A 24,573-nucleotide genomic window follows, 5' to 3' on the forward strand; every position below is an offset into this window, starting at 1 on the left:
TTTATATAGCACAGGTGTTAGCAGATTTGCTCATCTCAAAGCCAGCCTCCTGGGTGGGACTTAGCCTATTAGGAGAACAGTTTGCTTATCAGTAAGCACAATGCAGTAAAGGAAGAGAGTGGACCACATACCTATATGGCTTGTCAGACGAGTGGATTCTTCTGTGGTTCCGAACACCGACATAAGTGGAACTAGTATAGTTGCAGATGTCGCATCGGTACAGCTTGGAGATGCTGGATTTGTTACCTAGAAATTACAAAGCAGAACATCACAACAGGAAAGCAACAATCCAAGTGTCTGAATTTTAAAACAAATACGAGAATCACATGACTGAAAACTGGTGGCAAGTTTGTGCATTATACAGGCCTTGTCAGGTGGTGTGAGCCAACAGGCCTCTACACCAATGAATGCCAAGGCAAGGCTGCTGTCAGGTGGGGCGGGGGTGATGGAGAGGTGAAACTCAAAGGCCTCTGCACAATTGCCAATACCAGGTTGCTTGCACATGGGGTGATGGCTAAACACAGTGACCCCCATAGGTCTTTGCACTAATACCAAGGCCAGGCAGCTGTCAGGTCTCTCAGATGGGGTAGGGTGATGGAGAGGCATAGTAAAACCCATAGGCCTTAGAATAGAGCTCGTAGATTGAACCAGCCCTTACACATTACTTTTATCACCCCTCCAACTCGCTTGCAGTGATTCGGAATGGCATCACCCCACCCACCAGATCTAAGCACATATGACTATGTACACTGACTTGGCCCCTAGATTGGGGGTACAGTTGGGTTTATCAATGAGATGCTTGTAATTCTGGGGAGATGCATATTTTATGTTAATTGGCGTAACTTGGACCAACCAAGGCCAGCAGTTATCAGCATCCCACTGACCATGCCTAGCATACAGAGGTGTGTGTTTCTCAATGTAAGCCCTGCAGAGGCATGGATAAGGCCTGGTGCCCGGCCTCGGCTAGTCTGGCCACTGGACATTGCTGGTGGGTGCTGGTGGAGGTAATGTTCAACACCTATTTTTATACAATACTCGGGGAAAAGGAGTGCCTAGCAGTTGCTGAAATGTTTACAATTCCAACTGTCGCTCAAATGAACTTCCTGTCATTTATGAATTCCAATTTTTTTTGCATTTCATGGACCATCGCTAGTTTGTATGGCTAGCTGCAGCCCGCAGTCTCAGCCAAAGAGTGATCAGTGTGGTCTACAATCATGTGACCACCAGGATCACCACAACTGGACAATCAGAGTGACCGAAGGGAAAGCTTGTTCTGCAAATCAACCTTTTCTTTTTACTCCTACGCAAAGCTTTAGAGATACTTCAAGTGCACACGGTACCTTCTGGGGAGGATTTCTCCTCCGTCTCCTCAATACAGAGCGGGCTGTCCCCATTGGTGGCGGCAGTCTCTGGGTCCAGGATGTTACGATGTTCTCTCTCGTGAATCCTTAGCTGGCTCTATGAAACATTAGGCTGAATTAGAACATAGAAAAGCAATGCTTGGAGTGGATTTACCGAGGCACCTTCAGTAGCGATTGAGCATTACAAGGTGGGGGCTAAGTGATCCAATAAACCTACACTGAATTATGCTAAACAGTTGCAGTGAGCTGTAAAGGATACCACAACCGAAAAAAGTGATAGCTGCAGTGTGTGGGGGGGTTAAACGTACATACCATCTGCTCCTCCTGCCCCCCTCCGTCCGCTGCCGTTAGTCTAATATACATCCCGGTGTCCGGCGACTTGCTTGACCCCTCACCCAGACATAATGCGCCCTGTGTGAAGAGGGGAGGACATACTGCGCACACAGGGCGCAGTATGTCCGGGTGAGGGGGTAAAGCAAGTCGCCGGACACCGGGATGCATTTTAGATTAACGGCAGCAGACGGAGGGGGGCAGGAGGAGCAGATGGTATGTACTTTTAACCCCCCACACACTGTAGCTATCATTTTTTTCTGTTGTGGTATCCTTTAACCTGCTGAGCGGTCTGGATGAGCTCAGCTCGTCCAACACCGCCGGAGGCTGCCGCTCAGGCCCTGCTGGGCCGATTTTAATGAAATAAAAAGCAGCACACGCAGCCGGCACTTTGCCAGCCACGTGTGCTGCCTGATCGCCGCTGCAGCGCGGCGATCCCCCACGTGCAGCGGCGATCCGCCGCGTGCAGCGGCGAAAGAGGGTCCCCCCAGCCGCCCGAGCCCAGCGTAGCCGGAACAAACAGTTCCGGCCAGCGGTAAGGGCTGGATCGGAGGCGGCTGACGTCAGGATGTCGGCTGACGTCCATGACGTCACTCCGTTCGTCGCCATGGCGACGAGGTAAGCGAAACACGGAAGGCCGCTTATTGCGGCCTTCCGTGTTACTTCTGGCCGCCGGAGGCGATCGGAAGAACGCCTCCGGAGCGCCCTCTAGTGGGCTTTCATGCAGCCAACTTTCAGTTGGCTGCATGGAATAGTTTTTTTTTTATTTAAAAAAAACCCTCCCGCAGCCACCCTGGCGATTTTATCAGAACGCCAGGGTGGTTAATGCAACGCACAACAGATGAGCAGCGCAGGTGAAGGAAGCTTCCATGTTTCCCTATGGAACTCATGCATGTATGACAATGTGTTCGTTAAAGAATGCGTTTTCAGTGTAAACTAGCCCCTTAAAGCGGTATAAAACTGCCATAATATTCAATAAAAACATTTTTCTACATTTTATATCCAATACAGTTATCATATTTGCTTTTGTGCATAAGTATTATTATTCATTTAGAAATTACAAGTTCCCAAAGTATAATTTTTTGCTCTGAGAGCTGACTTTGCATTTTATTCATAACTGGTGTATTCATATTGAAATGTGCGCAGACATGCTTTCTGAGTTTCTGTCTGTGTTCTGGAGTGTCTGAATTGCCAGAGAATACTTAATTGTATCAAGTGAGGAATGTAAACAAACACAAGATAATATCTCCAGTTCGGTTGCGTCCAGCGTAAAGTCATATGTTTAACTAGTTGAATGCTGTTCTAGTAAAAAAAAAAAAAAAATGGTGGTAGTATATGATATGCTGTAAATAATCTTTTAGAGCAAAGAAGAAATGCAGGGTTTCATATCACTTTAAAATGTACCTGAGGCAACATGATGAGATTAATGTGCATGTAGAGTACAAAACATTAATAACCTGACTTAACTTTTTCTGCATGAAAGAGATAATTTCTAAGAATTTCTAGGCATGGTAGTGGCAATTCCTGTCTGGTCAGTACCTTGTCATATATAGAGCTTGTTCACACTATGAACGTTTGTGGATTTTTTCTTGTGCAATGAATTCCTATGCGAGTATTCACATCAGAGCGTTTCAATTGCTTTCCGATGACAAAAGCACTGCCTGTACCATTTTCTGAGCGCTTTGGCTCAATGGAAGGTATAGGGAAATCACAAAGTGCTTGAAAATCTCAATCGGTCAGCAAAACCTTTTTTCTAAGCTCAAAGCGCAGGGAAAAGCGCTTTGAAAAAAGCTCTATAAATCGCTCAGCGCTTGCAATAGCGCTGGCGATTTACAGTATAATGTGAACAAGACGTTACTTTTTTGTGGTACAAGCTTTTTTTTTTTTAGGTGTGCACAGGGGTATCCCTAGGATGGTTTGATCAGTCTTTGTAACGCTACACTAAGGCTAGTTAACACATCAGGACGTTGCGTTTAGGGGACGTTATAGGGCACATAACGTGCCCCTAACGCAACACCTCCTGCTCTCTGATGTGGACGTCAGAGTGAGCCGCGTTGTGCAGCTCACTCTGGCGTCCGTGATGCCGTGATGCTTACTCTTGGACGCATGCGGCATCACGTGGTCCCGCCGGCCAATCGCCGCACAGAGCGGCCGCTCCAGGAAGTAAACACTGCACGTCACTGAGTGCAGTGCATATTAATTAGCCATGTGCCCGGCCGCTCTGCCCTCCTCCCCAACATGACTGAGCATGTGCAAGCAGTCTAACGTGGCTTAGGCCCAGTGCACACCGAGCGGTTTTTGGAGCGATCCGCCGGCCGCATCCGCCTCTAAAAACGCTTGTCTAATGTATTGCAATGGGATGGTGCACACCGGCGGTTTGCGGTTTTTGCCAAGCCGCAAACGCGCCTCCTGCTGCGCGTTTGCGGTTTTCGGAAGCGTTTCGTCCTCAATGTAAAGTATAGGAAAACCGCAAACCGCTCTGAAAAACGCTCAGAGCGGTTTGCCAGGCATTTTTGTTACAGTAGCTGTTCAGTAACAGCTTTTACTGTAACAATATGTGTAATCTGCTACACAAAAACGCACCCAAAACCGCTAGGTATGTTTAGAAAACCTCTCTAAACATACCTTGAATCGCTCTGAAATCAGCTCCCAAAACCGCTAGCGTATTGCGGATCTGCTAGCGGTTTTGGTGTGCACTGGGCCTGAGCCACGGAGAACGCACAGCATGCAGCACTTTGCTGAGTTACAATGTAACGCAACGTGGGCAGTGTGAACAGCCCACTTGTGTTACAGTGCTGTGCGTTGGGGGAGCGTTACAGGCTGCACTAACGTGCGCCTGTAACGTCGCCTGTGTGCAAGAAGCCTAAACCTAAATAATGGTCATGCCATACAAATGAAGATTTTTCTATTTTTTTTTTATTTGCATGTGTTGGATTGGATGTTGAGGTCAGCCTGTTTATACATGTGCTTATATTAGTCTCTCTGGAAGTGCACATCATTGCAGTTACAGTAGAATCTTGTTTTAGTAAACCTCTGGCTATAGTAAAGGCCAGGCCCCAGCAAATGCGCCTGTATTGATATACATACAATGCATAACAGTCTGATAATGTAAACTTCTGGTATAGTAAACTACTGGTACTTTGTCTGGTCCCTTCAAGCTTACTATAAAGGGATCCTACTGTATATACTACTTAGCTGATTTTTTTTCCCCCACTACTGTCCACTGACATGCTGCTTCCTCCAGATGAAGTGTGGCATAGCCACCAAATTGAGGTAACTCTTCGAAAAAAGATAAGTGATTTGATATATGGTGTCTATACATACAGTACGTGGCCACTTCAAAGTCTACGCAGGCTACAGCAGTGTTCTCCCCAGAATTTTTTTCCAGCCGGGTGGCAAGAAAAGGTAGTCGGGTGGCATGAAAAAGTAGCCAGGTGGGACGAGTCAAAAGAATGCAGGGCTGGCGTTTCTCTGCATAACTCTGCATACAGCAGAGGAGGAGGTGAGCCGATGACAGCCGGGTGCTCACCAAAACTAGCCGGTTGGAGTGCCCGGCTAAAAGAGCCTGGGGAGAACACTGTCCAGTATTAACAGAGTAGGCGGCACCCAAATTAGGATATAACTAAAATTCAGTTGGAATGGGATGAGAACCATAGGGGGATAATAGCACACAAAAAAACAAGGTCTTAAAGTGCTCATATTGCTTCTACCTACACGGACGTGAGGCCTTACTTGGGAGGCAAGTCAGATCTTGCCACAGAATTTGAAATGTATTTTAACTATTTCATCCTTTTTTGGCACCTTCAACACTGCGTTAACACCCGGTAATATACTGATGATTTTCTTATGAATCAGTAACCTGTGTACAGATATGTGTAGATGACTGATCAGGGTACCTCATTTGAGAAACAACTAAACCAATACCTTTCTACATTGAAGGACAATACCAGTTGCCTGGCAGTCATCCTGATCTTCCCAGCATGAGTTGCGTCAGAACCACACACACACCAGAAACAAGCATGCGACTAAACTTGTAATGTCAGATACACCTGACCTGCTGCATGCTTGTTCAGGGGCTGTGGCTAAAAGCATTAGAGGCAGAGAATCCGCAGGACAACCAGGTAACTGGTATTGCTTAAAGGGACTCCGAACAGCGCAGAAACTATGGAAAGATGCATATCTTTTTAAAGCTCTCTATCTCCTCTTTCCATTGATATATAAACCGCTGCCCTACGCCTTTTAGTTTTCGCTATTTTCGCGATTGAAATTGCCGCGGTCGCGTTTTCGATCGCGAAAATAGAGAAAACTAAAAGGCGTAGGGCAACGATTTAGGGGTCGTCAGAAAGAGGAGAAAGAGAGCTTTAAAATGATATCCATCTTTCCATAGTTACATTGTATTACACAGGGCGACTTTTTCTACTGAATGCAGCTGCTGACTTTGAGAAAAAGTCGCCCTGTGTAATACAATATAACTATGGAAAGATAGATATCATTTTAAAGCTCTCTTTCTCCTCTTTCTGGCGACACCTAAATCGTCGCCCTACGCCTTTTAGTTTTCTCTATTTTCATGATCGAAATCGCGGCCACGGCAATTTCAATCGCGAAAATAGCGAAAACTAAAAGGCGTAGGGCGGCGGTTTATATATCATTGGAAAGAGGAGAAAGAGCTTTAAAAGGATATGCATCTTTCCATAGTTTCTGCATTGTTCGGAGTCCCTTTAAAAGGAAATAAATATGGCAGCCTCCATATCCCTCTCACTTCAGTTGCCCTTTAATTAATAGCATATGCCTGGCATTCCTAGCAAACCACTGGAAACAAGGATGCAGCTAATGCAGTCATACTACAGCCAGAAACTTCTGATCTGCATACTGGTTCAGGGTGTGTGGCTAAAAGTTTTGGAAGCAGAGGTTTAGCAAGACAGCCAGGCAACTGGTACCGTTTAAGGGCCCCGATACACCGCAGAGCATTTTGTGGGTCGTTTTCGCTTTTAAAAAAAAACACTTTCACTGATATATTAAAATAGCGGCTAAATAGCCATGATCGCTATTATACGGAAAAAACACAATCGCGCCAATTTTGCCATGATTAATACAAGTCAATGGAAGCGGGTTTTGTTTCTTTTTTAAATGAAAAATGACACGCAAAACGCTCTATGGTGTGTCAGGGACCTATGGGATAATAAATATAGCAGCTCCCATATCCAGCTAAAATAGGTCTCTGGTCAGCTATGCCATTTATTTGCATTATTGAAAATAGGCCTATGTTATGATTCTGTCACATCACCACACAGTATGTACACTATTGGCTGGTACGCAGCGCCAACATCGATCCTAGGAAAGAGTGTGATAATCCTTATTTGAAATATCAGCTACAAACATATCTTATAAACTGAGCTAAAAATTAATAATATAGAAGTATATACCACTCACTCACTGTTTCTCAAACCTGTCCTCGTGACTCCCCAATAGTGCATGTTTTGCAGGCAACCTCACCTATGCACAGGTGGGGTAATTAGTGTCTCAGCTTGGTGGATTCCATTTAGCGGAGGGGGACATTTATAAAAAGAGTCTGAGACAAAATATTAGTAGGTTTTTAGAAAGCAGTGCAGAATTGCCTAAGAAATCACTAAATAGTGCAGAATCCTTCTTAAACTGTAAGGAATGGGAGGAGTTAGGAAGGTCTCTCAGGCAGTGCAGTGTGTGAGGGGAATGGCTGTTGCGGAGGTAACCAACACATCTGCTGCCAGAAGAGTGAGAGGGAGGAGCTCTTCAGAGATCACAATTAGCCTGCACTGCATCTGGAGAACTGCTATGAAGCACTCCTCTACAGCAGTTTAGGGATGGATTTGCACTTTTCTTAGTTGTAGTGCAGCTCTAGAAATCCAAGCTAAACTGCCACTATTACGTAGGATTTGAGAAGTTTCTTATCATGCAGAACAGTTCCTCTGCTGTTTAGAACTGTTTTAAAAGAAAAAACTGTCGGTAATGCTTTGATAAATCTGGCTCAGAGACACTAATATCCCACCTGTGCATAAGTAAGGTTGCCTGCAAAACATGCACTATTGGGGGAGTCACGAGGACAGGTTTGAGAAACACTGTACCACATTATGACATATTAGTAATTGATTTGAGCTTATTTTAATTGTGCTCAAATATATGGATACAAACGTTTATTGTGAGCTTCCATCTGAGGACAAGAGATAACTACAAAAAAAAACAGCTCAAGGCAGCACAGTGGTGTAGTGGTTAGCACTCTCACCTAGCAGCACTGGATCCCTGGTTTGTATCCCAGCCAGATAAACATTTGCAAGGAGTTTGTATGGTCTCCCTATGTCTGCATGGGTTTCCTCCAGGCACTCAGGTTTCCTCCCACATCCCTAGAACATACAGATAAGTGAATTGGCTTCCCGCAAAATAGGCTCTATAGGATCCAGAGCCTTCCCTCTCCCGAATTAAGTATCTAAATTTTGACTTAAGGATCTCCCAGGTTCCTTAAAATAAAAATGTCAGCCTCCATATCCCTCACTTCAGGGACCCTTTAACCACTTGAGGACCGCAGTGTTAAACCCCCCTAAAGACCACACCATTTTTCACTAAATTGGCCACTGCAGCTTTAGAGCGGTATAAAACCCTGACATAACATTCAATAAAAACAGGTTTTCCTACTTTATATGCCATACAGTTATCATATTTGCTTTTGTGCATAACTATTATTATTATTCATTTAGAAATTACAAGTTCCCAAAGTACACTTTTTTGGCTCTGAGAGCTGCCTTTGCATTTTATACATAACTGGTTTTATTCATCTTGTATTGAAGGCAGAAATGCTTTCTGAGTGTCTGTCTGTGTTCAGGAGAGTCTGCAGTGTCAGAGCATGTGTCACATTCCTCACTTGATACAATTAAGCAAACACAAGATAACATTATCTCCAGTTCAGATGCGTCCAGATGTCTCTGCACTGAGCTTGTAACTCCTGTGTTTAATTAAATGCTGTTCTAGTAAAAAAAAAAAAAAAAAAAAAAAAAAATTGGTGGTAGTATACAATATGCTGTAAATAATATTTTAGAGCAAAGAAGAAATGCTGGGTTTCATTCTGCTTTAAGGGCTCGCTGCAGGGCCGGACAACTTCGCACACAAGAGATTCCTAGCCCCCCTTTTCTCCACACCAACAGAGCTTTCTGTTGGTAGGGTCTGATCGCTCCCCAATGTTTATTTTATTTTTTTACAATTTTTTTTTATTTTTAAATATATTTACAGGTAGTCCCCGGGTTACCAACGCCCAACTTAGAAACGACCTGTCGATATGAAGGCCGCGACCATAGCTCCGCCCCGTCGCATGACATCACGCCCGCCGAGGACTACCTGTTCTGCCCCATTGAAAAGGAAGAATGTGGGCACCGGAAGGTAAATAGAGCCCTACTCACCTGATCCTCGGCGGTAGAAGGTCCCCTCGTGGTGCCCGGAAGGTCCGCAGCCCGTCCTCTCGCTTCCTCCATTGTTCCCCGGCGGCTCCTGGCTTCACATGAGGCGCATAATGACGCAATTAGGAAGCGCTGCCACTAGGGGGCTCTTCCTGATTACGTCATTATGCGCCTAATGTGAAGCCAGGAGCCGCCTGGGAACAATGGAGGAAGCAAGAGGACGGGCTGCGGACCTTCCGGGCACCATGAGGGGACCTTCTACCGCCGAGGATCAGGTGAGTAGGCCTCCATTTACCTTCCGCTGCCCATATTCTTCCTTTTCAACGGGCCAGAACAGGTAGTCCCGACTTACAGACAGATTCAGGTTAAGAACGAGTGGGCAGTCTCTATCTCGTTCGTTAACCGAGGACTACCTGTACTTTATTTCCCCCCCCCCCCCATACCCCCGTCAGCGCGATCGGCTGTGATAGCTTCAGCCTATCACAGTGGATCGCTTTTGTGCCTCTGGAGGGGAGAGCCGAGTGACACGGCTGTCCCCTGTACAGCGCTGCCTTAGATTGCAGCGCTGTACCTAGTAAACAGATGGTGGTTTCGCCGTCTAACAGTCTCCTATCGGCGATCGCCGATGGGAGACTGAAGGCGGAGCTTGGTCATTCAAGCGGGGATGCGCAGGCATGATCCCTATCAAACTCCGCCCCCAGGACTGCACGATGACTGCGTTAGACGGTCCTGGGGCTGCCACCGCGTCCACACCAATTGCCTGTCCTTATGGCTCACCAACACTACATGTTTTGTATACATCCACAGAGGTAGTTAAAGAGACACTGAAGCGAGACTAAATCTCGCTTCAGGTCTTATATATAGCAGGGGCACGTGTGCCCCTGCTAAAACGCCGCTATCCCGCGGCTTAACGGGGGTCCCTTCAGCCCCAACCCCCCCCAGCAAATGTTGGTCGGAAAATGGTCGCTGGAGATATCCTTCCTGGAGGCAAGGGCTAACGGCTGCAGCCCTGCCTCCCAGCGCGTCTATCAGACGCGCATCGCCGCCTCTCCCCTGCCCCTCTCAGTGAAGGAAGACTGAGAGGGGCGGGGGAGAGGCGGAGATACGCGTCTGACAGACGCGCATGGGGCAGGGCTGCGGCGGTTAGCCCTGCCCCAACCAGGAAGCGCTCCCCCGCTGCACGGAGGGGGTTTGGGGGGACAGGGACCCCCGTTAAGCAGCGCTATAGCGGCGTTTTAGCAGGGGCACGCATGCCCCTGCTAGCTATGAGGTCTGAAGCGAGATCTATTCTCGCTTCAGACTCTCTTTAATGAGCATCTGCTGAGACACTAATTACCTCACCTGTGAATGTTTGTGGTTTTCTGCAAAACATGTACTGTTGGTGAGCCTTGAGGACAGGGCTGGGGAGCTCTGCTTTAAGGGGAATAGCTCTGTTAAACTGCAAGAAGAGGAACAACATTTTTTACTAACGACCAATCATAAAGGAACAGTTTATCAGAATGAAATAAGATGGCTTACCTTGTAAAAAAACGTCTCCTTACAGTGTTTGCACTCGTACTTCATTGTTTTGCAATGGTTGATCATGTGGTTCTCCAGATCGCAGCTGTTTTCCGCTATGTGCTCACAGATCGGGCACTGGTATGGCTGCCTCTGCCTGTGAACACGCAAGTGCTGTTTGATGTAGCCCTTATTGTCGCTAGTGTAATGGCACAGGCGGCATCGGAAGGGCCGATCGGAACCAGGCAGATATTCAACCAGACTGCTGCCAGGGCCGAGGTCACTGGCAAACTCGCTCTGGGCATTGTCTTGCAACTCTTTCAGAATATCATCATCGCTAGCATTCTGATCTGTTCTCTCCCTCAGTTTCTCGATAACTTTGAGTAACGAAGTGCTTATCCCAGCCTTCATTGGGGTCTGTGCCAGCTCGGTTTTATCTTTTGCGTCCTTTTGGCTAATAGCATCAGAGTCCTTTTGGCTGAGAGCACCGGAGTCCTTTTGGCTAAGAGCATTTGATTCCTCAGGAACCTTTGATAATTCCGCCTTAGGACAAGTAACCTGAGTCTTTCCACCATCTCTCTGCCCAGTATCGGGATCAGCCGAATTTGGATCACGGATAATCCGCAAGCTGGCCTTGGGACATTCCACGACTTGGATGGGCATGGTTACCAGCGCCTCGGCGGCCAAAGAGTGCAGCCGCAAGCACTCTGAATTTGTCCTCCTTCGCGCCGGAGGGTAATTCTCATCGGAGACTACCAAGTCTGAGCTGTTAGTCACAGTATTGCTCCATCCGATGAGAATTTCTTCACTTTCCACTACATTTCTATCGGGATGGCAAAGTTCAACAGGCTCACCAAGTTGGGAATCTGGCTTATTTTTACCTTCACCCTCTGTGCTGATTACAAAAGGTTTCTGAGGACTGGTCTCTTCAGCACCTGGCAAGCGTTCTACAATAACATTGACGTGACCCTTTGTATTTTCACTACAACTGATGATCTTTTGAGCGGACGACAACAGACTCTCTCTGATCAAAATGTCTTGATCAGCATCGGAAACGGCTTCATCGATTACCACAACTTCTGTCAAGGGCAGTGGAGCAGCGATCTGACTTGGGGTTTCTCCTTTCTTCGCAGGGACCTCCTTTGGCACCGCACAGTGTTCATAAGTGCCAGAACCATGAGGCTGCTGCTTGTCCTCAGCATTTTCCGAAAGCACCGACTCGCTCCCCTGCGGTGTGTGCGCGACCGTGGAATCCGGCAAGCTTGCAGACTCATTCTCTTCTTCGAATATGGGATAGGAGCAGTCCACCTCGCCGGCGTGTTTCCACGCGTGCGTTTTCAACATTCGCTGTTGGCCACAGGTGTAGTGGCAGATCAGGCAGCGGTAAAGTCCGTAAGCTTCGTAGACATACCACTTTTTCCTGGCGGGTTCAGGCAAGTTTGGACAGAGTGGCTTCTCTTCCTGCAGCTGGTCTTTGAACTGCAAGGGCACAGCTACCTCATTTTCGCAGTGTGTTTTAATGTGAGCTTCGAGCTCACTGTGGGATTTAAAAGTCAAATGGCACTCAGAGCACATCAGGATGATTTCGTTATTCTGCCCATGGTTCTTCACGTGGGTCGTCAGGGTCTCGAAAACCGGAGACATAAACTTACAAAGACTACACTGGTAAAACATGACCTTCCTGCTGCTGGCCGCCAGGCTTTCCATTGCACTTTGAGTGGCCGCAGCGTCCTCCTTGATCCGCTTCGGGCTATGTTCGGGAACGTTCGCCATCTTGGACGCAGACGGTAAACTTTCATCTGCTGGGCAAGAACGCTTCTTCCCCTCAATGGTCCTAGTGGTGTCCTCGCCCTTCACCATGGCTGGCAGCTTCTTGATCTCGTTAATTAGGGGTTCCTCACACTCTTGTTTCAGCGCCGGCGTAGGGACAAACACAACATCTGGAGTCACCGGATCGGCAACAACTTCCGCTTCTGGCATCTGATCTCCATCACCTTGCTCGTTTTCCATCACACCTAAAAGGTAAAAATAATGGAATTAAAGTCAGAATGCAAATGAAAATTAAGAGCTGGTGGAAACTTTTTAATAATATATCCTACAATGGAAAACACTTAATTCTAAACAGATTTCATTTCTTTTAAAATAAAGGACTTGAAAGGCAAAAATAAAAAGAATACTAGTTCATCTGGCAATGCCATTTCTGTGACCCATCAGAATAAGTACACATGCTAGATTAAATCTGGCTGGGGAAGACAATAACAACCACCTCTGCTGATAAACCACCATGTCTACAACAGCCTCGACTGCTGCCCAGACAAGTGGATCAACTTGGGCTGAAGGCTTTGTTCTCCCCACTTGCCCTGTGACGTCACATCTGCGCCGCATTGTCTGCCCTTCACTACCCTCCCTGCATTTCAGCAGAATGAGTTGTTAGCCCTACAGGCTAACTACAGTATTCTCCCCAGGCTCTTTTAGCCGGGTGCTCCACCCGGCTAATTTTGGCGAGCACCCGGCTGTCATTGGCTCACCTCCGCCTCCTCCTCCTATGCTGTAAGCAGACCTGCACCAGCCCTGCATTCCCCCATAGTGCCCCACTGGGCTACCTTTTCATGCCACCCGGCTGAAAAAAATTTCTGGGGAGAACACTGAACTATGCATATGTACAGTATCAGCCCAGCGATGTCACCTATGGGATGATATCCTGCCCATCAGACAACATCCATCTAGCGTGTGTATGGGCCTTAAATGGAACCTAAAGTGAAATAAAAGTAGTAAGTTTAATTCAAACCTTCCAAAAACTACTCCTGTGCCCTTGCAGTCATTTCATGCTCCCCCAATAAGCAGCAGTGCCCTTCTGACAGAAGCACCTGTGGCCTTGGGCAGATATGTGGCAGATTCAATCTGAGAGGGATCTAGCTGATGAGTGACTTTGCTGCCCCATCTGCCAATGTATGGACACCTCAGTGTTCTCCCCAGAATTTTTTTCCAGCTGGGTGGCATGAAAAAGTAGCCGGGTGGGATGCGAGGGGAAAATGCAGAGCCTGTGTAACTGTTTACAGCATAGGAGGCGAATGAGGAGGCAAGCAGAGGACAGCCGGGTGTAGGCCTGAACGATTTATCGTTTTTAGACCGAAATCGCGATCACGGAAACGACGATTCCGTGATCGCGAACGTGCCGATTTCTCACGATTTTCCCCCCCTGCTGTGCAGCAGTGTACCATTTCAGGCCGGCAGTCTATCTCCCGCTTGCCGCTCCGTAGCGGCGACTTAGCGGCTCTCACTATCTCCTTCGTTGTGGCAACCTCCCACCGGCGCCCACGTCATCACCCTCCACCTTGCCTAGCATGTCATTGGCTGGGAGGGCGGGCGGCCGCAGCAGGCTCACACTCTTTCGCTCCGCCCAGCCTAATACCTCATCAGCTGGGCGGACGGCAAACTCCCCCCACAGGCTCTTTCCCTCCGTCTAGCGCGTCATCAGCTGGGCGGGCGGCAGTACTGTCAGGCAAGAGTTCGTACATCAGATCAGACAGATCACGCTGACACCCTGTATGTACCTGTACCTGTGTGTATGCAAGATGATGTGTGCTTGGCAGTGTGGGCACTGTGCACTTGCGCTGAGATGACTGTGAGCTGGACTTTGTGATTAGAGAATAATATATATATATATATATACATATATATATATATATATATATATATATATATATATATATATATATATATATATATATATATACACATATATACATACATACACATATATACATACATACACATATATACATACACATATATACATACACATATATACATACATACATATATACATACATACACATACATACATACATACATATACATACATATACATACATACATACTCACTCAAGTGCACAGTGCCCACACTGCCAAGCACACATCTTGCATACACACAGAATATGCATAATAAATTCTATCTCAGAAGCCAAATTGTGGTTCTGTTGTGTTAGGGCCTACTGCCAGTAGTCTTGCAGCAATCGCGTTGTGATCACGCGTTCCCTAATCTCCACCTTTTTTCTCTAGTCTCTCACCTAAATTCACATAATGCAGTAAGGTTTACAAACATGACACTGTGACATTATACCATTAATTTGATAGTATGATGTTATTTTCTGTCACTGCATGTTTGTAAATGTTACTGTGTACATTGTGAATTTAGTGCTAAAGCTGGATTTGAAGAAAATCGAGAATCAAATCGAAATCGCAATTTTTGACAGAAATCGTGCGATTCAATCTTTTCCTAAAATCGTTCAGGCCTAGCCGGGTGCTCACCAAAATTAGCCAGGTGGAGCACCCGACTAAAAGAGCCTGGCGAGTACACTGCACAGCTAGCTTTACAATGTATAGGTCACAACTAAGACTACAGATTGCAGGGAAGTCCTCATTATCACTCACATCTGTACATGCAACTTACGGAGGACATTCTTGGCACAGGTTTGCTTTAAATATCCTCCCTTCCTACAAAACCTGCCACATTTTCCCCTCCTCTAATGATTTACTTAACTGAGCGGAAAAGAAAGCAAACAATGGAGGAGCTTTTTATAGGTTACAGGTCACTGGTTCCCTCAGCGCCACGTGGGAAATGAACCTGGTCACAGATCGTTGCTTCACATGATGACAAAGTTACTGAGTAAACTTTGTAAGGAAGCCAGAAGCGGCTCATACAGATGCCACTCACCAAGCCACAGAACACACGCAGGCTTCACAATGGCACCCCTGTCACATTATAACAACATTGCTACAAGAAAGGACATAGGAATTTATATATTATAAAACAGCAGCACTCACTGTACACAAATGTGAGCGTCGCAGCCTAGCATTACCTGCCCACCTCTGCGCACTACCCAGTGTTTCCGAAATTAAGACACCCCCAAATATAAACTCAAGCAGGAATTTTGAGCATGCTCGAAATGTATGCCCTACCCGGAAAATAAGCCCTAGCCATAGTAAGGGGAAAAAAGCATGGCAACTTGTGTTATTACTGGAGCCCATACAATAACATTTGTAAAGCGCTTTTTCCCATAGGACTCAAAGCGCACAGCCCATGCTCTCGCGAGCAGGACCATGGCTCATTCTTTGGGCCAATCACTGCACTCGCTACTACTCGAGTGCAGTGATTGGCCCAACAACGGAGCCATGGTCCCACCTGTGAGACCATCAGCTCCAGTAGAAACACTTCTTCCCCATAGGCTGAAGCTTGGGGACACAGCGGCATGGAACAGACGAAAAGAAGAGGATGCAGGGGGACATCAGAGGACACGAGGGACAGTGTGGCATGGAGCTGGGGGTAAGAGGAGGATGCAGGGTGATATTGGAGAACATCAGAAGGACATGGGGGCCAGCAGAAGAGACAGCATGACAGACGAGGGTACCGAGGTATAAGGGGGATACAGGGGCACAGGAACTTGTGAGTTCATAGAAATAGAAGACATCCCCTGAAAATAAGTCCTAGCACAACAAAAAATTAATATAAAAGACGCTGTCTTGTTTTTGGGGAAACCCGTATGAAAAAAACTGATGCACCAGTTTATGGGTCCTCATGTTCTCCTTGGCAGCCCTGGGGCTCTTTTCCACTACCGGGAGTGTTTCCTAGTGGAAAAGAGCCCTGAAGCTGCCCGCTTACCCCCAACCTGACAGCCCCTCCACCTTGTCACATGGGCATGCAGAGGGAGAAATTTCTCTGTCAACTAAAGGCACGCCTCCCTGCTGTATGACATCCTATCAAGGTGTGACTTCATACTAACAGGAGAGAGAAGAAGAGTAAGCAGGCAGGGTGGAGTTGCTAAGGATATATGATCTAATGTGATGGGTTATAACTACGCTAGCGTTTCAGAGATTAGCAGGAATCGCCCGCTAATCGCCGTAGTGTGAATAGACCCTCAGAGTTTAGCCCATTTAATTCCCCCTCATGCATGTCTAATCACAAGTTGTAATCTGAACTCTCTCCAGGGTCACATGACTGTCACGGGAGATAAGCCCATTTGAAAGCATAGGCTGTAAACAATATGTCTGCTTCCATGAATCAGGAAGTAGAAACTGCAGATTTATTTTAGGATTTGTATCAGCTGTAACAAAAGAAATGTTTTTTGTTTAAAGAAGTACTGTAGGGTGCTAGGGGGAAAAGGAGTTGAACTTACCCGGGGCTTCTAATAGTCCCCTGCAGACATCCTGTGACCGCACAGCCACTCACCGATGCTCCGGCCCCGCCTCTGATTTACGTCTTGAATTTCCGACATTAAAGTCGGAAAACCACTGCGCCTGCGCAGCTGCACCCTCCCTCCCGCTGACGTCACCAGCAGCGTACTGGGCAGGCACAGACCATATTGGGCCTGCGCAATACACTCCTGGTGACATCAGCGGGAGGGAGGGTGCAGCTGCGCAGGCGCAGTGGTTTTCTGACTTTAGTGTAGGAAACTTTAGAAGTGAAATCGTAGGCGGGACCGGAGCATCGGTAAGTGGTGCGCGGGCACAGGATGTCTGCGGGGGACCATTAGAAGCTCCGGGTAAGTTCTCATTTTCCCCCGACCCCCTACAGTATTCCTTTAAAGGTTACTATGCTGTTGTGCATATTTTAGAGCAGAGAGGACGTTCTGTGTTGAGGTCCACTTTAAAGAGAATCTGTATTGTTAAAATCACACAAAAGTAAACATACCAGTGCGTTAGGGGACATCTCCTATTACCCTCTGTCGCAATTTCGCCGCTCCTCGACGCATTAAAAGTGGTTAAAAACAGTTTTAAAAAGTTTGTTTATAAACAAACAAAATGGCCACCAAAACAGGAAGTAGGTTGATGTACAGTATGTCCACACATAGAAAATACATCCATACACAAGCAGGCTGTATACACCCTTCCTTTTGAATCTCAAGAGATCATTTGTGTTTTTCTTTCCCCCTTCTGCTCTCATGCACTGAAGTTTCAGGCTGCTCTTTTCTTCCTGCAAACAGCTTTGCCCTTGTCTGTAATTCCTCAGTATGTGAAAGCCCAGCCAGCTCAGAGGACGATTTATCCAGCTTGTAAAAGATAAGAGAGAAGAGAGAAGCTGCTCTAATCTAAATAACACACAGGCAGTGTGCAGAGAGGGGCCTGAAAGGGGGAGTTCATAGCAGAACCACAACACTGGAGAACTTGGCAGCCTTCCAGACACAGGCCGACAAGTCTGACAAGAGAGAGAGAAGTTGATTTATTACAGAGATGGTGATAGTAGAACGTGCTGCAGTAAGCTAGAACACATTAGAATAGCTTTTGGAACTTGTAGGATGATAAAAAACAGGATGCAATTTTTGTTACGGAGTCTCTTTAAGACACGACTGTACATGTGCAGTAACATGTCTGCAGAACTTCTCAAACACACACACACACACACTGTACACACACACACTGTACACACACACACTGTACACACACACACTGTACACACACACACTGTTCCGACACACTCTCGTAAGACACAAATCTACACGAATTGCTCAATAGAAACAGGAATAAGGAACGGAAAAACCTCTGAGAAAGTACTTCCCCTTTTCCTGGCTCTAATAGCCTCAGCGGAGTAACCACTAACAATACTGTGGTATGCGAGGCTGGCTGGAGGTCAGGCCCAGACGCTTTATCACCTCCTGGAATGTTAATTCCTTAAAAGGCTATAGGGCTGTGCTGGCGATTCACTCGCATCTCCAGGAACTCGCCATGGCGACGGACACTCACAGCAGCCAGGGCTTTTAATCCGCTGGATCTCGTGATTCAATATACATCAAAATGAACAAACATTGATTAAAAATCAGGGCCTCAATAGATCAAATCACCAAGTGATAGCTGTCCAGGTTAGGCAGTCATTTTTATGGCCGGGTTCACAATGGGCATTGCATTTACTGTAAAAGCAGGAAAACAACGGAGTGTAAAAATGTTCCACGCGTTACAGTTAACGCGTAGTTTTTTGCAATAACGCACTGCCTTAGGATGCCGCACTGCACACGTTGCTATAGGTGGTGCATTGCAGTGAGACGTCCTGCGGAAAGATGGGGTAATTGCGCCACCCCACTGTGAATATAGCTTTAGGCCCGGTTCACATTGGCCTAAAAGACCAACGGTTTACTTTCCTGGCAGTAAATGGCTTCTGAGAACAGGAAAGAAATAAAAAGGGCCAATAGATCATAGATTTTAGCTCTGGCATACGTTAATGAATATGCCAATGAGAAGAGACCATGAAACCGTAAAAACTTAAAAAGTAAATTTAAATATAAAATAAAACTGCGGGATAGCATTTTTAGAAGGAAGATAGATACAATTGTTTTTCTCAGTTAATTTTCACCTTGGATGTCCTTTAAAAGAGTGTTCTCGAGGTGGTTTTTACAATAGATAATAGGACACAGAAACGTGCTCTGCACAATGACATGTCTCTGTGTCCTTACTGTGCGCTGCTAGTCCCAAACCCCACCCATTGAAAATAGCGGCAGGCTAGCGACAGTCTGCTTGTCGCGAGCCTGCTATTTTCCTGGCATTTGTCAATCTGTGTGTCCTCTGACTCGAGGAAGCTGAAAGAGGTGGGGAGCAATGCGATGGAGGAGGCGGGGCAGACAATGCGCGGGGAGGAGGAGAGACAGATTGAGAAATGCCAGGTAAATAGCAGGCTAGCGACAAGCAGATTGTTGCTAGCCTGCCGCCATTTTGCTTCTGTGTCCTATTATCTTTTGTAAAAACCACCTCTTTAAGAACTAATACCATTATGCAATAATACAAGGCCATTTATTTCTCAGGGAAAGCCTACAAACAGTTCATCAAAACGCAAATGTGCTGCTTGCTGTATTTTGGTGCATTTACACTCAGCAGTAGATGTGTGAGTGCATAATGTGTTCAAACGTAGTCCAAACTATGACCGCGAGTGCTTTCCCCACCGATTGCTACAAGACGCACACAGAAGAAAAACGTGTAAACCAATCAAAAAAATAAATAAATGTGCACGGAAATACATATGGCAAGTTGGCAACGTATCAGGATTTTCCAAATTCAATTTCATTTGCTAGAGGGAACAAGCCCTAAAGGTCAGCAAATACAGTCAACAGGTCATGCGCACTCCCCCAAGCTACACAGCGCAACCTCCTACATCACAGACACACAAAGCAGGGTTACTGAACATTTTCACCGTCTCCGCAGTGAAACACATTCCACTAAAGTCACACTGCACAGTACACAGCAAGTGTCCTAAAAAGTAACACCTAGACTAGGCCTGGGAAAAGGTTACGTGGCCCAAGCCGCATTGTGTGAACCACGGGCTGCATTCCACCCCCGTACCTCCCTGCAGAGTTGCAAATGGGCGGGGAACTACCCTCGCTCATAGATGTCCCACGTCGCATCTCCATGGCTACTGGATAACACATGACGTGGCGCCAGGACGCGCCAGCTTATTACACACTGGCACGTCCTGACGTCACGTGACACTCCATTGCCATGGAGATGCGACGCGGGACATCAGTGAGCGAGGTTAGTTTCAAACCCCCGCAAAATCCCCCCCCCCCCCCCCGGTTCCGCTCGCAACTCTGCAGGGAGGAAGGAGGAGAATCCATCCACCTGTTGGCTGGCGAGCCGTAGTTCGCCCAGCGCTGACCTAGACCCCATCCAGCGCTCTAGAGGGACTTTAGTGTCTCTAGTACTTTTAGCCATAGACCCTGAACAAGCACATGAAGATCAGGTACTCTGACTCAGCTGACTCAGCTTTTACTGGATTAGCCATATGCTTATTCCAGGGATTTGACGCTGAAACTATGTGTGCCAGAAGATCAACAGGGCTGCCAAGCAACTGGCATTATTTACAAGGCTATAAATATGGCAGCTTCCATATCACTCTCACCTCTGGTTCCCTTTAAACTTCTCACTTCGCAGTGTCTTGCTTCATTTTTCCCTCCTACTTTCTTTTATGTTCCTCTTGTACAAAACCTCAGTTGTTCCAAACACAATTTGTGATTGGCTATGCAGTCACTCTGAAGCCACTAACAGCAATGCTCAATGGCCTTGGTCATGCTTCATGTATTGTGCTAGAAAATGCCAAACCGTGTGATCCAAAATAAACTCGGGAGGGGGGGGGGGGGGCAGAGAGATGAAACAGAAAAGACGACACTGGGAGCCTCTAAGCACAGTACATGTTGAACACCACAAAACCAATGTAAGTAATTATAATACTAACAAACCATGAAACTACTAAATATGGCCAATGTGATGCAAATAATTGCAGCTTGCATGCATATTTAACGCATATTCATGTGGCTTGGAACTGGACATTTGTTGTTTTTGATTAGCCAAATTCCAGGCGGTGTAGAACTTGCATTACATTTGTATGCAAGCAGGAATTACATGGATAATAACTGGAGGAGTAGGAGGAGCCTGACTGACACTACGGGTCCACTAAGAAATGTAATCGCACGTGCATGAAAAAAGGGCCCGGCTGGATAACGAAAGGACACCGGTGGATAACAAAATCTCAAAAACGATAAACATCGTTAACGAAATTTGTTAATGGTAAAAAAATGTTTGAAAACAGACGGGAGTTGATAACTAAAATATATTAACATTAAAAGTCGTTACGTAATTCAACAATACAGCTTAACCCGGTGATCTGCAAACTTGGCTCTCGAGCTGATAAGGAACTACAAGTCCCACAATGCATTTGCCTTTATGAATCATGACTGTGGCTGTCAGACTCCTGCAATGCATTGTGGGACTTGTAGTTCCTTAACAGCTGGAGAGCCAAATTTGCAGATCATTGGCTTAACCCAACCCTACTCTCATACAGAACCTCCCCCCCCCCACCCGGTGGTGCCTAAAACTAACCACCCCCCTGGTGGTGCCTAAAACTAACCACCCTCATTGGTGCCTAACCCTAACCACTCCCTCTGCAGAAACACCCTTTTACACATAGAAGTGATAAGATCTTTGATAAAGTAAAATGTGTACATACAAACAAAATAATATGACAACTATAACACTGCAAGCTTCTAAAACGATAACATACTTCGGCACTATTCCGTTAGCCGGGCGCAACCACTAGGTGGCGTTAATTACTATTCCCCCTCCAGGCCGCCATGGATAGTAGGGAAAGCTGTAACTCTGCTGGAGTTTTATCGCCACCTAGTGGTTGCGCCCGGCTAACGAAAAAGAACCCCATACTTCAAAAAACTTTAATGTTCTAATGTTAACGATATTTACTGGGCGCCCTTTTTCTGCCGTATTAACGATAATTGCATTAGAGTCTATGGCGGTTCCTTTTTTTTGTCCACTAGCCGCCAGCGCCCTTTTTTCCTGCTTCCGTAATTGCGATTCTATTATCTTCCACTGTTGCGATACTGCCGACATTTGTATACAGTAATACGTTTGAGGGGTTTTTACGATTTCTGAAGGGAGGTTTCAAAAAATTAAAAAAAAAAAAAAAAAAAAAAAAAAAAAAGAGGAAAATATTTTGAATCGCCAAAAAATTGCATAGTGATGCAATTGCTATAAGATTTCCATATACTTTGTATAGGAGGCCAATCACATGAGAAATGCAGCAGGCACAACAATTGTCACAAGTTACAACTAGAAGGCGAGATCCCCATTTACCTCGATATTTGTTGGCAAAGTGATGTCTTTACCTTTAAGTATTTCTGCACTAGATCTCCTACTAAAGCCTTTTTCAACACAGGTGGCCGTAGCAACGCGCAATAGTTGCACTGCTCTCCGATGCGCTGCAGATTCCTTTAAATAATGAATGGGTTTGAATTACATTTGCACAAAGTTGCATGCAGCCATGTGCTGAGTTACCTCGCAACACATGGATGGAAACATCTTGCCTGTTGCACACTGTGGGATGCTGAAAACACGACCACCAACATACAAGTGGAGAAGGGCCCTAGCAGTAAACCATTTATTCCATTACTGAAATCATTATCTTGCTGAGGTTTTTAACCCAGGAAAATAAAAAAAAACTGGTCAGTGCCTTCAATTTTTCTCCATCTGTTTTCAAAACATTAACTGCCATAGCTGCTGTTTTGTTCGTTTTTTTATGTTGAGCATGAGAAGTAAGCTTTTGCACTTTCTTCTTTAACCCTCATTAACATGCACATTCTCAAAGTCATCAGAGTTGTACCATCCCCTTATCAGGGGTTATGCACAGATTTTTGGGGGGGCAACTTCGGTTCAGGGCTGTGGAGTCGGTACAAAAATCATATGACGCCAACACCGACTTTTCAGTTTACCCAAAATTGTTCAGACTCCTCAGTGCAATATTTATTTCTTACAGTGTAAGCCGTATAAACTCCTGCCTGGCTTGGAAAGTGTCCAGGTTTTAGGAGAACATTTACTTTTCCTGACAGCCGTTCCCCAGGCTTTCAAAAAACCCCAACCTGTCCAATTGCTAGACCGCCCATAGCATCTGCTGCACAAAGAAATATCAAATTTACAGGATTCAGCTGAAAATCATACAGCTCCTGCCTACAGGCACCTAAGGAGTTAACGCTTGCTTTCTTGACGCTGTCTTTCTCTCGCTAAATATGCATCTTAACTAAACGCTCAAAGGCACAATCTATTTACTGGTCTTAATTACATCACGTTACCTGCTAAAAATTCCAAATGCAGAATTTTAATTAATCTAGCCTCCAGGCCTTGAGACTATACTTCCAAATCAAAATGTGTTTAGTGGCATTTAAGATTTGGTTTCAAATCCCACTAAGAGGTCCCACATGTGTAGCACTGTCTGCGCAGAATGTGACACCTGTACATTACGCATACCTAAGGGGCAGCCAAGCAGACATGATCCGCCAGGCTAATCAAGTGTCACTAAACACCTTGTAAGGAAAGCAGCAGACTAATTACTTACAGAGCCAATGTAACCTATATCTAACAAGGGTGTAAAATAAGGCAGGGTTATCCATTGTTTGCCCCAGACCCTTCAGTCACCAATCAGAACACTCTGAAATGTCAAACCTGGGCGTGTCAACAATATTGTAATAATAAACAAAAAACATTCTTTATTTAAAAAACAAACAATGGACAAACATGGCTTAGGGCTCTTTCACATTAGGGCAGATTTTCTGCGGTTCAACGCAAAGGATAAAGTTTGCGTTACCCAAGGTGAAATGAAAGTCCATAGACTTTCATTTTAGCTTTCACATATAACGCAGCCTTTTTGTGCGTTGCGTTACACTGCACCCAGGCGCAGTTTTTCGGCCAACGCTAGCTTTATGCGTTACAATGTTAGTCAATGTAAAACGCACACTATGCGCGTTTTTAATCTGTTAACGCAGGCAATCAGTCCCAGAATGCAACAGAGGAACAATGTAGAAATTTGAAAACTAAAAGAAAAAAAAATTACCTGCGTTTTCCTATGTCCTGTAACGCATTGAAAACGGATTAAAAACGCACACTCACTGCAGTGCAACGCATATCAAAACGCATTAAAAAAGCATACAACAAAAAGTATGCTTTGAGCGTTCTCCAACGCAGGCTCTGATGTGAAAGAGCCCTTAGAACTCTACTTGCAAACTGACTTGTACAGGGAAATCTCAAGGAATGCAATTATCACCAGATAATTGTTTCCAATCAAATTAAGGATCTAGTGGAACTTACTTACAGTATAAACACATTTAAAATCAATACATTATAATAAATAAGCGTATTGTTGAACTAACCTCGATTGGTTTCTATTTAAAAGGGACACTGAAGTGAAAAAAAAAAAAAAAAAAAGATAATGATTTGTATGTGTAGTACAGCTAAGAAATAAAACATTAGGAGCAGAGACATAAGTCTAATATTGTTTCCAGTACAGGAACTCCAGTTATCTATGCAAAAGAGCCACAGGAGCTCCACGAAAGCTCTGTCTTCTGAAGCTTATCTCAACTGTCAGTCACTGTATTTTCTTTTTCTCTCCAGAGGACAGGTCAATAGTTTACAAGACTGCTCTGTAA

The 24,573-nt window shown here is 45.7% G+C and overlaps 1 protein-coding gene across 3 annotated transcripts in view; it reads right to left on the reverse strand.

Annotated features, from left to right (window-relative positions):
* ZNF507 (zinc finger protein 507) overlaps positions 1 to 24,573 on the reverse strand; it is a 56,372-nt gene that overhangs the window by 12,130 nt on the left and 19,669 nt on the right. For all 3 annotated transcript variants that reach the window (XR_011024941.1, XM_068261673.1, XM_068261674.1), the window contains exons 2-4: positions 10,631 to 12,624; positions 1,341 to 1,458; positions 132 to 246 (exon numbers count right to left, since the gene is read on the reverse strand). Coding sequence is in view for 2 of the 3 variants with exons in the window: in XM_068261673.1 (XP_068117774.1) it covers positions 132 to 246; positions 1,341 to 1,458; positions 10,631 to 12,619 (2,222 nt within the window). In the remaining variant the exon portion in view is untranslated. The remainder of the gene's footprint in view (positions 1 to 131; positions 247 to 1,340; positions 1,459 to 10,630; positions 12,625 to 24,573) is intronic.

The sequence above is a fragment of the Hyperolius riggenbachi genome, chromosome 11, assembly GCF_040937935.1.
Source record: "Hyperolius riggenbachi isolate aHypRig1 chromosome 11, aHypRig1.pri, whole genome shotgun sequence".
NCBI classification, from domain to species: Eukaryota; Metazoa; Chordata; class Amphibia; order Anura; family Hyperoliidae; genus Hyperolius; species Hyperolius riggenbachi.